Source organism: Pongo pygmaeus, chromosome 6 (assembly GCF_028885625.2).
Source record: "Pongo pygmaeus isolate AG05252 chromosome 6, NHGRI_mPonPyg2-v2.0_pri, whole genome shotgun sequence".
In the NCBI taxonomy this organism is placed as follows: domain Eukaryota; kingdom Metazoa; phylum Chordata; class Mammalia; order Primates; family Hominidae; genus Pongo; species Pongo pygmaeus.
Window position 1 is genome coordinate 139126237 of NC_072379.2, and position 18286 is coordinate 139144522.

Consider the following 18286-nt stretch of genomic DNA (forward strand, 5'->3'; position numbering starts at 1 on the left):
AGGCTGGTGTGATGCTGTCAATGCAGATATGCCAAAGAGAAACCATAAAGTGCTTCCTTTAAGTGAAAAGTAAAAGTTCTTGATTTAAGGAAAGAAAAAAAAAACAGTATGTTGAGTTCCTAAGATCTATGGTAAGAACAATTCTATCTATAAAATTGTGAAGGAGGCAAAAGAAATTCATGCTAGTTTTGCCGCTGCACCTTAAACTGCAAAAGTTACAGCCACACTGTATAACTTTTACTACAGTACATTGTTGTAATGTTCTATTTTATTCAGTTACTGTTGTTAATCTCTTACTGGGTGCCTCATTAATAAGTTAAACTTTGTCATGGGTATGTATGTATAGGCAAAAACATGGTATATTCAGAGTTCAGTACTATGTGTAGTTGCCGGCATCCACTGGGGGTCTTGGAACATATACCTCCCTCAGATAAGCGGGGACACACTGCTGTATATGCATATTAATAGATCTAAGGAAGAAAACTATACGATTCTCTCCACAGATGCTGAAGGAGCCTTTGATAAAACTCAACATCCATTCATGATAAAACTACTTAAATAAAATTGAGGAATACTTTTTTTTCTTTTTTGAGGCAGGGTCTCACTGTGTCACCTAGGCTGGAGTGCACTGGTGGGATCATGGCTCACTGCAGCCTCAACCTCCCAAGCTCAAGCAATCCTCCCACCTCAGCCTTCCAAGTAGCTGGGACTACAGGCACTCCCCACCATGCCCAGCTAATTTTTGTATTTTTTGTAGACGGGGGCTCGTCATGTTGCCCAGGCTAGTCTCAAACTCCTGGACTCATGCCATCCACCCACCTTGGCCTCCCAAAGTGCTGGGATTATAGGCATAAGCCACTGCACCTGGCAGAATACTGTCTTAATATGACAAATTAGTCCTAAAGCTAGTATCTTCCTTAATAACGAAATATTAGAGGCATTTCTACTAAGATCAGGAACAAAGCAAGCATACCCACTATCTACCACTATTTAACACTATACGAGAGGTATAAGCCTGCGCAATTATATAAGTGAAATCAAATAGAGGCATAAGAATGGGCAAAGAAGTACTAAAACTCTCTAGTTGCATATTATATATCAGTTCCCTAAGTGATAATACAACTCAGATAATTTTTTCAGCAAAGTAGTAGGACATAAAAGTAACATTTAAAAAACACAAACAATAACCAATAGCAAACAATAACCAACAGCAAACAAAGGTAAAGAAAATCTCATTTATAATACTAACAAAGAAAATTACTTAGGAATAATCTTAAAAATGTGTAAAATCTATATAAAGAAAAATTCAAAACACACCTGAAAGACACAAAAGTACATATAAATAAAATAAATAAAAGAGGTAATACTATTCTCAGAGAGAAGAACTCAATATTATAAATATATCAGCTCTCATAAGTTTAACATAACCCTAATAAAAATCCCAACAACACTTTTGAATAAAATTAGACAGGTTGATACTAAAGTTCATATTAAAAAATAAATCTGCAAGAATAACCAGAAAAACACTGAAAACAAATACAATAAACTAAGAGGATGGGACAGGCCTTACCAGACTTACACCATACTATAAAAGCCTCTGTAATTAAAACACTGTGGTGCTGACACATGAATGGACAAATCAACCAGTGGAATAAAACAGAAAGTGCAGAAACAGACCCAAGTATATATACAATCTTTGACATATGACTATTATAGATACATGTTTTGGCATCTGAAGTCACTGGGACAAATATGGACATTTCAATAAATAGTACTGGGACAATTGGACAATTTCTTTTTATTTAGAAAAAATTCTATTTCTATTTCATATTATATACAAAAATAAAATCCAAATGGATTAGTGATCCATTTAGAAACTTAAAAAATAAAACCACACAAGTATTAAAAAAAAAAACACAGGAAAAAATTCTCTTTACCTTGAGGTAGAGAAGGGATTGCTAATTATGACTCAAAATCCAGAACCAATAAAAGAGTAATAAATATGACTACATATTTCTTAAAAAAAATTTTGCATGGCAAAAAAATTACCATAAACAAAACCAAAAGACAACTGAAAGCTGGAGGAGAATACTTAGAACATTTACCACAAATGGCTAGTACCCCTAATATGTAAAAAGTCCTTTAATATTGAGGGACAAAGGACTAAAAGCTTGACAGAATCAGAAAAAAAATGTAACCAGATGATTCTTGAAACAGTATGCTCCTAAAGCTAAGAAAAAAAAATGTTCAAACTCATTTATAATTAGACAAATGCAGATTAAAACAGATACCATTTTCCATCTACTGGATTGACAAAGATTAAAAACATGACAACACATCCTGATGACAAGGATCTAGACAAAAAGGCACTCTCACACTGTTGTTGGGAATGCAAACTGGTCCAACCATTCTAGAGAGAAATCTAGCAATTCTAATAAAACAACATATACATTTATCTTTTGACTAAGCAATCCCACTTTTAGCAATCTAACCTGAAGCTGTATCTCAATACAAGGTCAGGCGTGGTGGCTCATGCCTATAATCCCAGCACTTTAGAAGGCCAAGGAGGGCAGATCACCTGAGGTCAGGAGTTCAAGACCAGCCTGGCCAACATGGTTGAAACTCTGTTTCTACAAAAAAATACAAAAATTAGCCGGGCACAGTGGCACATGCCTATCCCAGCTACTCAGGAGGCTGAGATGGAAGGATCACCTGAGCCTGAGAGGCCGAGGCTGCAGTGAGCCAAGATCGCACCACTGCACTCCAGCCTGGGCAACAGAGCAAGACTCTATCGCAAAAAAAAAAAAAAAAAAAAAAAAAAAAAAAAAAAACCACAAAAAAACTGGATGTAGGAGGCATCAAAATGTAATACAAGCAGTAACAAATGAACCTGTCAGTAAATGACATACATTAAAGTCGTGTGAAAAGAATTGACCTAAGTAACTTTGGAAAACAATATTCTGATTAGATACTGTAAGGCCAAAGGCAAAAAAGAAGTACTATATACACGAATACCGTAATCTAGCTAGCAAATTTGTTTCTCACAAAAATATAGGTAAGCAAATTCTTGGACTACTTTACAGGATTGAACAAATACGCTGTAGATAATGACAGCTAGGTTTCTCACTGTTGTACAAAGAAAGTTACAAGTAAAGAAAGGGGAAAGCTAAAATGAATCCTGTGGTGTTATATTAGAATCAAAGATATCATTATGAAACTTACAGTTTGTAATATATACAGACAGAAACAAAGACAAATGTGTGTACATGTGTGCAATTAGTGTATTTCCTAGCTCTGCCCTCTGAGAAGGTCTAGAAACAATGAGCCCACTAATACCAGACCTTGGTTTCTAACACTATTCTCCAATAAAAAGGAAACAGGGCTCACACATATAGACACGAAAATCATACAAGTTACCATTAACTCAACCTACAATTAATGGGAAAAATAACCTTTTCCTTAATGGAAAAAATAAATAATCACTACAATAATAAAATGTAATTTTCAAAAAAGACCAGAAACTTGGTGATAGTTGTTAAGATTAGCACTGGCTGTTCAAAGGCTGCACAAATTATCTCAAAATTTAAATTGCTCAAATCAACCAACGCTCACTTTTATAACCAAATTCTTCTATACCTGTTCTATTCTTACTCATAAGCCTCCACTTCAAATCTTCAAAAATAAAAGCATTCCTCCCCTTGGATGATCAGAAAACTCAATTTCATACCTAAAAATACAGAACTGGAGAGCATTCCAAGCAGAAATATACCCCAAACTAATGGTTTTTGTTTTGTTTTGTTTTGTTTTTTGAGACGAAGTCTCGCTCTGTCGCCCACTCTGGAGTGCAGTGGCGTGATCTCGGCTCACTGCAACCTCCGCCTCCCGGTTTCAAGCAATTCTCCTGCCTCAGCCTCCCGGGTAGCTGAGATTACAGGTGCACGCCACTACGCCCAGCTAATTTTTGTATTTTTAGTAGAGATAGGGTTTCACCATGTTGGTCAGGCTGGTGTCGAACTTCTGACCTTGTGATCCACCTGCCTCAGCCTCCCAAAGTGCTGGGATTAGCGTGAGCCACTGCGTCCAGCCTAATGGTTTTTAAAAAGCTTATGAGAGAACTATGTCCCATGCCTCCAAGTAGCCTGAGATAAGCCTCCCATAATCACAACATATTTTGTTCAAAGAGCAAAACTGTGTATAAATTATAAAACTCTTATAATACAAATACTCATTATTCTATAATAAACTGTCATATCAAAACAATGAAATTGAGAAGTTCAATAAATGAGCTTTTTGTTTTCTTATAGGAAGATACATATTCACCTAATAAGTTTATGACACTAATCATGAAGGTGAAATGTATGTTAAACAAATTTGTAAAATATTTCCTATCCCTAACCAATTTTAAGAAGTCAAAATACACTCTAATAAAAAAAATCCATTTATATAACAAGGATAAAAGCAGAGTTAAATTATAAAACTTTTCAAATAAATATTTTATACATACTGTGTCCCCAAGACAGTTATAATATTTTACATATTTACATTAAAGAAAATAATTTTGATTTAAAAAAAGGAAGATGTTTACAGGCATGTCTCTTCAGAGCCCTGCCACAACTGTCTCACCTATGCACCCCTGAGATAGAGACAGACCAGTCACATCTAATCCTCCTCCTGAAGCTGGCTGCAGCCAAGGAGGAAGAGGAGACTCAGTACCACCTACCCCCTTGACAGCATGAGCTCTGGAGTCAGCCTGCCTGAGCTCAGATGCTAGCTCTCTCACCTTCTAGCCTTTCCATCCTGGGAAAGTGACTGAACTCCCTAACTCTCAGATTCCTCATCTGTAAAATGGGGATGATAATAATAGCAATTACTCAACAAGGTGACTGTGAGACTTCAATGAGTTAACCAAACATCGAATTAATTACAACAGTGCCTAGCACTTTGTAAAACATTCGATAAGTGAGATTCGATATTTATCTCTCTTTCCCTTCGAGAATGTAAGTCACAAGAGAGCAAGGACTTTGTTTTATTCATTGCTGTATTTCTAGCACAAATACACTATATTCCTAGCACCTGGTACACTACAAACTCTTGGCCTAAGTCAACATCATACTCAATGACAAAACACAAGAGGCAATCTCATTCAAGACAGAAACAAGAAACAAATTTTAAAATATCTGTCAGTTAACAAATTGGCAAATTTTTAGGGTGCATGGCACATCTGTAATCCCAGCTACTTGAGAGGCTGAGACAGGAGGATTGCTTGCACTCAGGAGTTCAAGATCAGCCTGGGTTGGTAACATACTGAGACCCCCATCCCCCAACAACAACAACAAAAGACTTCAGTGCACATGCAGCTCAGTAAATCTTTACATCTGTACACATTCATACAACCACCACCCAAGATCAAGATAAAGACTATGGCCGGGCGTGGTGGCTCATGCCTATTACAGGCACTTTGGGAGGCCAAGGTGGGTGGATCACGGGGTCAGGAGATCGAGACCATCCTGGCTAACACAGTGAAACCCCATCTCTACTAAAAATACAAAAAAAAAAAAAAAATTAGCTGGGCGTGGTGGCAAGCGCCTGTAATCCCAGCTACTCAGGAGGCTGAGGCAGGAGAATCATTTGAACCCGGGAGGCAGAGGTTGCAGTGAGCCGAGATTGCGCCACTGCACTCTAGCCTGGAGACAGAGCAAGACTCGGTCTCAAAAAAATATATATATGTCCTGCATCTCAGAAACTCCCTCTCAGTCAATTCCCACCCAAAAGGTAAACCCTATTCTGACTCTTAGCCCCAATTATGCCTGTACTTGAACTCTACATAAACAGAGCCAAACAGTATGCTCTTTTGTACTGGGCTTCTGTGTTCAACTTTATTATGTGTGAGATCCATTCATGTTGTGGGCATCTGTAGTGTATTCTTTTTTATAGCTTGGTATTCCATTTTATGACTATACTATAATGTATCCAATCTACTGTTGATGACATTTAGGTTGTTACAGTTTGGGGACAACATGAAAAATGCTGCCATGAACAGGCTTGGGTATGTCTTTTGGTGGTAATACTGACTTATCTGCAGATTAACAGTTTTTGTTTGTTTTGGTAGGGGCTGGTTAATAATACCTTAGATTGGGAGGATGCAGGGAACTAGAAAGTGGACACTGTAGGTGAGAGTAGAAATTGGCATAACCTTTCTGGAGGACAGTTTGGCAATAGGCACAAGAAGCCTACAAGCATCTATACCCTTTGACCAATAATACTAGTTCAAGGAAATGTCTTACTGAGAAATTGTACATGCCAGGTCTTCTTCTAGTGTTTTATATGTATTAACTCATTTTATTTATTCTAAGGAAATAATTAAATGACCACAATAATTTGTTTAGTATGTCAATCATATCATCATTAGTAAACATAAGAAAAAGTAGTAAACAGGCCGGGCGCCGTGGCTCACACCTGTAATCCCAGCACTTTGGGAGGCTGAGGCGGGTGGATCACGAGATCAGGAGATGGAGACCATCCTGGCTAACACGGTGAAACCCCATCTCTACTAAAAATACAAAAAATTAGCTGGGCGTGGTGGCAGGTGCCTGTAGTCCCAGCTACTCAGGAGGCTGAGGCAGGAAAATGGTGAGAACCCAGGAGGCGGAGCTTGCAGTGAGCTGAGATCGCGCCACTGCACTCCAGCCTGGGCGACAGAGCAAAACTCCATCTCAAAAAAAAAAAAGTAGTAAACAAAGTAAATAACAACAGGGGAATTATTTTCAAATATATTGTACTTCTGTGAAATTAAACACAATGCAGCCACTAAAAATGTTTTCAAAGAACATTAAAGATACAGGAAAAAGTATACATCAATGAAAAAAGGTAACATGGAATGCATAGAAAGAATTCGATTTTTTTTTAAAAAGAATATACATAGACACATACTACATTATTAATAAAATAGTGGTAATCACTGGAAGACATGCGTACTTTCATATTCTTTATACTTTTCTGTACTTTCCAATTTTTCCTTAATATATTGCTTTTATCAACTAAAAAATGTGATTAAAGACGAATAAACAATGGTGTTTACATTCTAACAAGAAGAAAACACAAACTCTAATACAATTCAATTAGGGCAGTGAGACAGTTTTGCATATGATGACATAAAAGTATTACAGAAAGACATCTAGCCTGGAGATAAGGAAGCGGGGCCTTATCAGGAAAGATGTTTACGGTGGTACTTCCACCAAGAACTCAGGGAGAAAGAACTGTATCTCCAGGTTAGACAGAACATTCCCGGCAAAATCCTGTTAATTCCTCAACTCATTGCCCCTAGAGTTCAATTATACACTGTACCCTGCCTGGCAAGTATTCTTTTCTCACTTGCAAAAAGGCTTAGGCAGATGGACAGATGGGAATTGGTATGCAGCTAAAGTTTGACAGCATCAGACCTGGAAGACGCTGGTTCCATCCACCCTGCAGCCTGACAGAAAAACATCAAGGACAGGCCTTCCTTCACTGTCACAAGAAATTAGGGCAACAACTTTTCAGACTTCCTTATGTCAGAAACGCCAGGCAGAATAAACTAAAATTTACATATATCAAAATTCACTGATTCCTCAAGTTTAAAAAGTCCTTCTACTTGAAGAAATAAAGTTAACAAGAAATTACCCAGGCAATGGCAATTCTCTGTATCCAACCTCCTACTCCTCCTTGCTCCTCTACAGATGGACCACCTCTGGTCCAATGAAATCTAAGCATGGTAAAGATACATCTTAGTCCTTTAGGGGTCAATTCTCATGGAAGCAAATGATATTTGTTTAATAGTTAATATAAAGGAACATTTTGCTCTGTTCCGAAAAACGATCACTCATTTCATGGTACAGTAAACATCAGAGTAAATACCACGGGAAAAACATACAGAGTCCAAATTACCAATACTTAAGAATTAAACTTACTAGGCCGGGCAGGGTGGCTCACACCTGTAATCCCAGCACTTTGGGAGGCCGAGGTGGGCGGATGACCTGAGGTCAAGAGTTCGAAACCAGTGTGGTCAACACGGTGAAATCCCGTTCCTACTAAAAATACAAAAATTAGCCAGGCGTGGTGACAGGCACCTGCAATCCCAGCTACTCGGGAGGCTGAGGCAGAAGAATCACTTGAACCCGGGAGGCGGAGTTTGCAGTGAGCAGACATCGCGCCACTGCACTCCAGCCTGGGTGACAGAGCGAGACTCCGTCTCAAAAAAAAAAAAAAGAATTAAACTTAATAAAAAGATACTGCTTTTGTAGGGCAGGACAATATAGCTAAATTTTCTAACTTTTGACATCTGAACCACATAAAAGTTTCAAGGATTGGTGGTCAAAAAGACCCTGGGCTCAAAAAAACCTATTTTAGACTCACTTCCACAGATATGAAGTTACACAAATTTATGTGTCAAAGCAGAGAGGGCGTATTTGTTTTGGCCTTGCTCTCCCTCCTTCCCGTAAGCCCTCTGTATTTCCTGTTTCCCTATTTACAAGTGTATACTTAAATGTATTACAAAATTCTCCATCAAATACCTGGGGCTTTTCATGGTTATAGTGTTAAGTGACCTAAATTAAGATAAATACAATTCTAGTCTAAAATTTGGTAGCCTATCAAATCCACATTGCATAATGAGACAAGTTTTTTTTCTTTTTTTTGAGACGCAGTCTCACTCTGTCGCCAGGCTGGAGTGCAGTGGCGCGATCTCAGCTCACTGCAACCTCCGCTTCCCGGGTTCAAAAGATTCTCCTGCCTCAGCCTCCCAAGTAGCTAGGATTACAGACACGCACCACCACGCCCAGCTAATTTTTGTATTTTTAGTAGAGACGGGGTTTCACCATGTTGGGGTTTCACCATGTTGGCCAGGATGGTCTCGATCTCTTTACCTCGTGATCCACCCGCCTCAGCCTCCCAAAGTGCTGGGATTACAGGCGTGAGCCACCAAGCCTGGCGAGACAAATTTTTTATGCAGTTTAAACCGCCTCAAATTTCAAAAAATAGTTCTTTGAAAAAAAAATAAGCATTTACATAATCACCAGGGATTCTGATTTTATTCTATATAGAACCTAAATGTTCGCATAATCTTTATTCTAGTTGCGTAGAATATGTTATGGAAACAGGATGTGGAAATAGAATTGGATATACAAGACTGCTAAAGATTATTCGAAACGAGGACGCTGCCTTTCTTTTAAAGTGATAATTTGCTGTGTCTTGTTTTCTGTTGTGAGAATCGGCTAGCCTGAAAACTGCTTAAGTAAAACTGTACTTGAAAATTAAGTAAAACTTAACTACACCTAGCACTAAACACTGCAAAGAACATTGTGATTTACATGGTTTTCTCTCCCTGGACCAGTAGAGGGAGACTAAGACATCTGGCCTGGTCGTGTAGTGTTTCTGTAAAATTGGGGAGGGGGAGCGGAGGCTGTATTTAAATGTCCTGCTGTCAATCAAAAGACACTTCCTACAATCACAGTCACCATATCTGCTATTACTCGTGAGCGTGCTCTCGCCAAGAGACAACACCAAACGGCGCCCGGGAAACCGGCTTCAACTAAAGGTGACCGCAGGCTTTGCCACAACACCCAAATAAGGACTTTGGGAGCCCAACCCCAACTAGTTTCTTTGTTTAAATGCCTGTGAATCCCTCCCACGCCGGAGTCAAGAGGCTGTGGCGCCGCCCTTTATTAGCCTCACACTTTGATTACAAAACACACGAGTCGGCGGCCTGGCTGCGGAGGCGGCCCGAGCTCTCAAACGTCAAACCCGGAGCGCGGCGGCAGCTGAATCAGAGGGCAGCGTCCGCCGCCGCCGCCAGCCGGCCCCGCAGCGTCCGCCCGGCCGACTCAAGTTCGCCGACACCGGCGCCCGGGGCACAGCCGCAGGCGGTCCCGGTGTCGCCGGCTTCGAGCGATGGCAACTGCACTCTTTGTAAAGTTTAAGCCGCGGCGCGAGGGCGACGCAGGGGGTCCGGAGAAGCGTACCCTTCGGTCCCCCGCCGCCCACTCCATCTGCCCCAGTCCCGGCGACCCGGGTGTGTGCCGGGGCCCAGGGCCGCGACCCGGGTCAACCTGCCGCCCGCCGGGGGCCCGGCCCCAACTTCCCTGGCACCTTTCAAGTCCCCGAGAGCGAGTGCCTCATCTGTTGCTCTGTTTACTCCGCGGAGCCCCGCCGAGCTGGCTGGCGCGGTCGCCTCTCGGGCCGGCCGCTGCCCCCGTCCCACCGGCCCAGGAAGTTTCATAAAGACGGGGAAGGGGGCGCGACAGGGACCCGCGGCGCAGAGGAGACGCGGGGCCGGGGCGACCCCATCGCCGCCCGGAAGGAAGGCAGGCGCGTCGGCCGGCCGGGCAGAGCGGCGCGGCGGCCGGCGACTCCGGGCCGGAGCCCCGGGCGCGGCGGGTCGGGGCGGGGCGGCGGCGGCCCGGGCTGGCGAGGGGCTGCGGGCCCGGCCGGCGCTCCGCCCGACGCCCCCGCCGCGCCCGCCCGGCCGCGTCCCCTCGCCCCAAGCTCCCCCTGCCAACTTCTCCGCCGGCCCTCTTTGTTCGTGTTTGTTGTGGCGACTCTTCGCCCGGGCCAGGCGAGCCCACCGGCTCCCCTCTGGAGCCCGCCCGGCGCCCGGCGAACCCGGGGCCCCGCGCGCCCCGCTGCCCGGCCGGGGGGCTAGGCACCGGGGCCCCCTGAAAGCTGGGCGCGGCGCGACGGCCCGGCCCGAGGGAGGCGCGGGCGGCCGGCGGCGGCGGCGGTTGGTCGGTGGCCGGCGGTGGCGGCTGCGGGGCTGGAGAGGGTTTATTTACCTGCCGTGGAACCAGTCCTTGCAGATATCGCACTCGATCATGAAGCGGTTCACGTCGTACGGCTGCCGGCACACACAGTACACGGGCGGGGGCGGCGGAGGCGCCGAGGCCCGGCCGGGAGCCGCCACCGACACGGCTGCCGCGGCGGCTCCAGCTGCTGCTCCCGCGGCCACCGCCGCCGCCGCTCCGGCCATCTTTAAAAAACACACACACGCTCGCTCGCTGCTCCGCTCGCCGACTGGAGCGAGCGCAGCCGCCAGCCAGCGCCGCCTCCTGCAGCAGCCGCGGCGGCGGCGGCGGCGGCGGCGCCTCAGTGCGCGCGCGCGAGGCCGCGGCGGCTGGCGGAGGGGGAGGAGGCGCGCGCGACGCGCGAGGCCCAGACCCGGCTGCTTCCGGCGCTCGGCGCGGGGCCGTGCGTCTCGCGCACGTCTCTGGCGCCGGCGCGCGCTCCCTGCTCCTCTCCGCGACGGCCGGGCGGAGGGAGCTGTTGAAGGGCACGCAGGCGGTTGCGGAGGCGGACGGAACCGAGGCCCCGTGAGGACACGCGCGGTGGTGGCGGTGGCGGCGGGCGCGCGGCCGCAGCCGGAGGAGGACGGCGGGAGCGTGCGAGGAGCCGGCTTGGTTATTTCGGAGCGAGAGCCGAGGCCGGGGGAAGTTCCTGCGGAGTGCACAAGGGCAGAAGAGGTGCCGCGTCCCGAAGAGGGGAAGTGGAGAAGTTTTCTCCTGCTCGGGTCGCCTCGCGACGCTGGGAGAATCGCCTAGCCTTCTGCAACCGCCCAGCGAGAACCGGAGCTGCGGCCCCGCACCGGCGTGGGTCCAGCTGAGCTGACACGCCGAGCCGGTTGTGCCTTTCCGAGGGAGGAACGTGCCGTGGAATCCACTCAAACTTTGGAAAACGCCCCACCCGAATTCCCACCGAGCAGCAAGGAGACCAGAGCGTTGATGGAGCCACTGTTAGTTGCGGGAGGGCTGTCCCCAAGAGGAATTCATCACTGTCGTCCGCTGGGAGGGACCAACCTTGAAATGGGGTTGGTGGAGAGAGGGATGGAGAAGAGCCGGCCTGCTTGTAAATAACAAGACTTAGCTATGAACCCTTCCGATTCCCAAGTGGGGAAGATAGGGGTAAAATTCTAAGTGACTTCTCGCTCCGAAGAGGGATACCACAAAAAGCGGAGCGCAGGGTACTTGGCTTATAATAAGCCATCAGTAATTTTTGGGTGAAATTGAGAGCCAAATATAAGATGATAAACTGAAGAATAAAAACAGCTGACAAATACTGAATAGAAAAGATTGCGTTGGAATCATAACTGTGGATTGGAAGTGATGTTAAGGATTATTGAATTGAGTATTTGTAGCTGAATTTCTGCTGGCATTTCTACCAGTGGGGAAAGCCCTCACAGCTCCCTAGGTAATTTTTGTTAGGGGAGGAAGAGGTGTTGTTCTGTCACCCACCCCCGGGCAAAGAGTCGCTGATCTAATTCCCCATTTCTTTCTTTTTTTTCTTTTCTTTCTTTCTTTCTTTTTTTTTTTTTTTTGGAGGCGGAGTTTCGCTCTTGTTGCCCGGGCTGGAGTGCAGTGCAGTGCTGCGATCTCGGCTCACTGCAGCCTCCACCTCCCGGGTTCAAGGGATCCTCCTGCCTCAGCCTCCCAAGTAGCTGGGATTACAGGCGCACGCCACCGCGCCCGGGTAATTTTTGTATTTTTAGTAGAGACGGGGTTTCACCCTGTTGGCCAGGATGTTCTTGAACTCCTGACCTCAAGTGATCCGCCCGCCTTGGCCTCCAAAAGTGCTGGGATTACAGGCGTGAGCCACCAAGTCCTGCCTAATTTCCTTTTTATAGTTGAGGAAAGCTAGTAACTTGCCTGAAGTCTCATATATTAGAGCTGTGATGGAAGTTTTTAAGTGTCTCAATTCTGCAGCTATTCGTTTTTCTATCATATCACTGTTTGGCATATATATAGCATAGCAGGAAAAGGAAAGGCTGGAAATTAGTTGACCACACACTGATTAAGCTTGAAACATTTCTACTGGAGAAAAAAAGTTACTGTAATTTTGGCATAGGCATCACATATTGCTGGAGTGGAGAGACCCATGCACTCAGGTCCTGCTTTCTATAAGCTGTGACCTGGGGCCAGTCACTCCATTTCTCCTGAACTAGATCACTGATGAGCTGTTGAAAGAAAAATTATGGATAGTAATGCCTTAATTACCTCACAGAGGTTTTACAAGGAGCAAAAAGACGATATATTTTTAAATGTACTTTGTAGAAGGTGTGTGTTGTCGAGACAATACAGCAGTGAAGAGAAGGCACGCAAAGCTATCTTGTTGGAGTCTGGCTAGAGAGCACCAAAGCAGCCTGGTGTGGGATGTCTTCTGGGGGCCACCTGGCCTTGCTATGTTAACATGGAGGGACTAGGCAGGGGTATGAAGAAGGCGCAGAGCAGAGGAGGAGGCAGCAGCAACAATGAGAGATTGGTTATCCATATGACTTGGATCTGTGTCCCCATCCAAATCTCATGCTGAATTGTAATCCCCAATGTTGGAGGTGGGGACTGGTGGGAGGTGACTGTATCATGGGGGTGGATTTCTTATGAATGGTTTAGTGCCATCCACTTGGTATTGTCCCCGTGGTAATGAGTGAGTTCTCAAGAAATCTGGTCATTGAAAAATATGTGGCACCTCCTCCCTCTCTCTTTTGCTCCTGCCCCGGCCATGTGATGCAGTTTGTCTTCAGCCATGATTATAAGTTTCCTGAGGCCTCCCCAGAAGCTGAGCAGATGCCAGCATCATGCTTTCTGTACAGCCTGCCTTCCATGAGCCAATTAAACTTCTTTCCTTTACAAATTACACAGTCTCAGATATTTTTCTCTTTTTTTTTTTTTTTTGAGATGGAGTCTGGGTCTGTCGCTCAGGCTGGAGTGCAGTAGTGCAATCTCAACTCACTGCAACCTCCACCTCCTGGGTTCAAGCAATTCTTATGCCTCAGCCTCCTGAGTAGCTGGGATTACAGGCACCTGCCACCATGCCCGGCTAATTTTTGTAATTGTAGTACAGAAGGGTTTCACCATGTTTCTCAGGCTGGTCTTGAACTCCTGACCTCAGGTGATCCACCTGCCTCAGCCTCCCAAAGTGCTGGGATTACAGTTGTGTGCCTCAGATATTTCTTTCTTTTTTTTTTTTGAGACACAGTCTCACTCTGTTGCCCAGGCTGGAGTATAGTGGCATGATCTTGGCTCACTGCAACCTCCGCCTTCTGGGTTCAAGGAATTCTTTTGCCTCAGCCTCCCAAGTATCTGGGATGTACAGACGTGCACCACCACACCCAGCAAATTTTTGCATTTTTAGTAGGGGCAGAGTTTCACCATGTTGGCCAGGCTGGTCTCAATTTCCTGACCTCAGGTGATCCACCTGCCTCAGCCTCCCAAAGTGTTGAGATTGCAGGTGTGAGCCACCGCACCTGGCCCAGATATTTCTTTGTAGCAACGAAAGAACAAACTGATACAGTTGTGTTGGCCAGGTGCGGTGGCTCATGCCTGTAATCCCAGCACTTTGGGAGGCCCAGGCGGGTGGATCATGAAGTCAGGAGATTGAGACCATCCTGGCTAACACGGTGAAACCCTGTCCCTTCTAAAAATACAAAAAATTAGCTGGTTGTGGTGGCACGCGCCTGTATTCCCAGCTACTCGGGAGGCTGAGGCAGGAGAATCGCTCAAACCCGGGAGGCAGAGGTTGCAGTGAGCCAAGATCGCGCCACTGCACTCCAGCCTGGGCTACGGAGCAAGACTCCCATCTCAAAAAATATATATATATACAGTCGTGTTGCTTGACAACAGAGGTAAGTCTGAGAAATGCATCATTAGGCAATTTCATCGTTGTGTGAACACCATAGAGTGTACTTACAACCCTGTTTGGTATAGCTAACTACACACGTAGGCTACATGAACACAATGGTAAGAAATTGTGTTTCTAAACATAGAAAAGGGAGAGTAAAAATATCACATCATAATCTTACGGGGCACCATCATAATATGCAGTCCATCATTGACGGAAATGTCATTATTCGACACATGACTGGCAATATATTAAGGAAAATGGCAGCCAGGTTTCTCAATGTTCAGGAAGAGAATTACAAATAAGAAAAGAAGAAACTTTGGTGGTGCACTAGTAATGGAGGTATCAATCTATCACTATTTGTAGAAATCGATATAGGTGTATATGTACATACCCTGTCCATTGAGAAGATCTGGGAGTAGTGACACTAGAAAACAATTAGAACAGCTAGCCCAGGTCTTGGCTTCTAAATACCATTCTCCACTTCATTTTTCTTCTTGGCAAAATAGTTGATTCCAGGACTGGAGAAGAGAGTACAGGATGAGCCTGGAGCTTCTTGTAGTACCAGAATATAAGGACATGCTCAAAGAATAATGAGGCATGTCTAAAGGACACCAGCCAAATCAGGGACAAATTGTACTTCAACATTTAAAAAAAAAATCATGTATTATAACCCACTGAATAATATAGGAAGCTATACCAGTGTAAAGAAGTACATAAATTGAAAGTTTGATAAGCATTGGAATATTTTCATAGTTTCGAAGTATCTCCCAACAAAATTCTTACTAATTACAAAAGGAACTAGAGTAACTTTTCAGTGTTAAGAAGCTTGGCAGACACCATCTTAATCAAATGATCAAGTGCCATCAATAATGGGACAAATCAAGATCACATGCCACCTGATAGGATTTGGTGAGAATACTAGCATCACTTCCGTGCATTTCTGCTCAGTCTATTTAATTAATCTCCAGTTTGGAGATGCAGCTAGTTTTAAAAGTACATGAAGAGATCAGTAAAGAACAAAAACACTGTAAGGCATACAAATCTGTAAGGAAAGGTTAGAGAAATTGTAAACACAAAGATTTGATCGTGGGAAGAAAGGGATTAAGGCTAGAACTCTGGATGATGCCAACATTTTAGTGGCAAGCCCCATACATCGTAATTAAGCTCATGGTTTTGGATTCACAACCTACTACCTCTGTGACAACTTATTAACACTTGGATTTTAGTTTTCTCATTTTAATGGGAATGGTAAGCACATCTGCTTCACAGGGCTGGGTACATTAAAATAACATACTTTGCACAATTCTTAGCACATGATAAGCCATATAGCTACTAACTGTAATTATGAATAATTATTTTGCTACTTGTTCATTAATAATAATAGAGAGGACAGCTCTTATGAAGAGCAGCTGAAGAGTTAGGACAGAAGACTAGGAGAATATTGTCTCAAAAACAAGTGGGGGATAGAATTTCAAAAGGAAAAATATCTTGAAGAAAGACACCCAGCTCCATGCCAGCGTCAGTTGGCAATGACTGTGGGACTCCCTCTCCCTGTCTCCTTTGTGGTTTCTCCAATACTCGCAGATCTCTCTTAATTTTCACATCAAATCTAGGCTGTTTTGTTTGTTTTTAACACTTCACTTGTTCATTTAACCTCATTTCTCTGACAAGGAATGTTTGCTCCAGACTAACAATTCTCCTTCCTACTACTACTGATACTGCTCTATCTCCACAACCGCGTCTGCTATTCTCTTCCTTAGAAAACAAACATACTGGCCAGGCGCAGTGGCTCACGCCTTAATCCCAGCACTTTGGGAGGCCAAGGTGAACGGATCACCTGAGGTCAGGAGTTCAAGACCAGCCTGGCCAACATGGTGAAACCCCATCTCTAAAAAAATAGAAAAATTAGCCGGGCACGATGGCAGGTGCCTGCAATCCCAGCTACTCGGGAGTCTGAGGCGGAAGAATCGCCTGAACCTGGGAAGCAGAGGTTGCAGTGAGCCGAGATCGTGCCATTGCACTCCAGCCTGGGCGACAGAGCGAGACTCCGTCTCAAAAAAAAAAAAAAAAAAGAAAGAAAGAAAACAAACATATTTTGGGAATATATTTTGGGAATGCTACATCAAACCATTGACATGCATTAAATGAGAGTGATTTGTTCTTACATAGCACTTGATCCTCCCCGTAACCTGTTCATCAGATTAACGAAACAGGGATTAACTACACAAATTAACTACCCTGGCTAAAGTTGTGGTAGGAGGACGAGAAATTTTAATTTTACTGAGCTGGAGGGAAAAGGATAATGTCTGAGTGGAAAAGATTGCCTATGGAGAGTAGATCTTCAAAGAGTACATCATGGTGCTGGGAGGAAGAAGAGTGGAGTCTAGTCGGGGAAGCAGGACCCAACACACAGAGCTCAGCAGCTTTGTTCACAGCCTGATTATCTTTGCTTCTACCCCAGGAGCTGGGAAAATTCTAAACTGACAGCCCGAGGTTAAGATGTTATTAAAGGAGGACTGACATGTTGAACACATTCAAAGCGCAAATGTTAATAAAAGTGGTGAAAAAGTATAAAGGAAAGCAAAGCAGATAAATGACATTAGTAAGGACAGTGAATCACAATGTAGCCAGGCATTACAAAGGATACAGTATAAACTACATAGTATCACTTAGGAAGTATCCTTGCCAAAAATGTTTAACCTGAATATAATTAAACCTTAAGACTTAATTTCCCGCTGACAGGAAATTCAGGAGATAGAGCAGCAACAAGTTGTATGATACCACAAGGAAATAAGACTAATCCAAAATTGAAACGTTTCACAAAACCACTAGCTTAGTTTATTTTAAAAGTTGTCATTTTTAAAACAAAGAGTGTAGCCTGGGCAACATGGCGAAACCCCCTCTCTACAAAAAATAAAAATTAGCCAGGCATGGTGGCACGCACCTGTCGTCCCAGCTACTCAGGAGGCAGAGGCAGGCGGATCAAGCCTGGGAGGTCAAAGCTGGAATGAGATGGCCAGCGTGGTGGCTCACGCCTGTAATCCCAGCACTTTGGGAGGCCAAGGCAGGTGGATCACAAGGTCAGGAGATCGAGACCAGCCTGGCTAACATGCTGAAACCCAGTCTCTACTAAAAATACAAAAATTAGCCAGGTGTGGTGGTGCATGCCTGTAGTCCCAGCAACTCGGGAGGCTGAGGCAGGAGAGTCACTTGAACCGGGGAGGAGGAGGTTGCAGTGAGCCAAGATCACATGCGACTGCACTCCAGCCTGGGCAACAGAGCAAGACCCTGTCTCAAACAAACAAACAAAAAAAACACAGAAGGAAGAAAGAGAGAAGGCAAGAGAGGGGAGGAACATTTTTCTAGATCAAAGTCTTAAGAAACATAACTAAATAATACAATTCATGAAGGTTGATGGATCCTGATTCTAAAATATCAGCTATAAAAGACAGTTTGAGGGATAATTTTGAAATTTTAATATAATCTGGATGTTAGGTGAAATTAAGGAAACACTAATTTTCTTTGGCATGATACATTATCATGGTTTGTAGAAGAATGTCATTTTTAGAAGACTCGTGCTGAAGCTTTTAAATGATGTCAGCACTTGCTTTAAAAGATTCAGCAAAAAAAAAGAAGAGAGTGAGGA

At 44.4% G+C, this 18286-nt stretch overlaps 1 protein-coding gene across 2 annotated transcripts in view; it reads right to left on the bottom strand.

Moving 5' to 3' along the window:
- KDM7A (lysine demethylase 7A) overlaps positions 1-13647 on the bottom strand; it is a 96810-nt gene extending 83163 nt beyond the window's left edge. For both annotated transcript variants that reach the window (XM_054495251.2, XM_054495252.2), the window contains exon 1: positions 10806-13647. In XM_054495251.2, coding sequence (XP_054351226.1) covers positions 10806-10999 — 194 coding nt within the window. In that variant the 5' untranslated portion in view covers positions 11000-13647. The remainder of the gene's footprint in view (positions 1-10805) is intronic.
- Positions 13648-18286: the final 4639 nt, after the last annotated feature.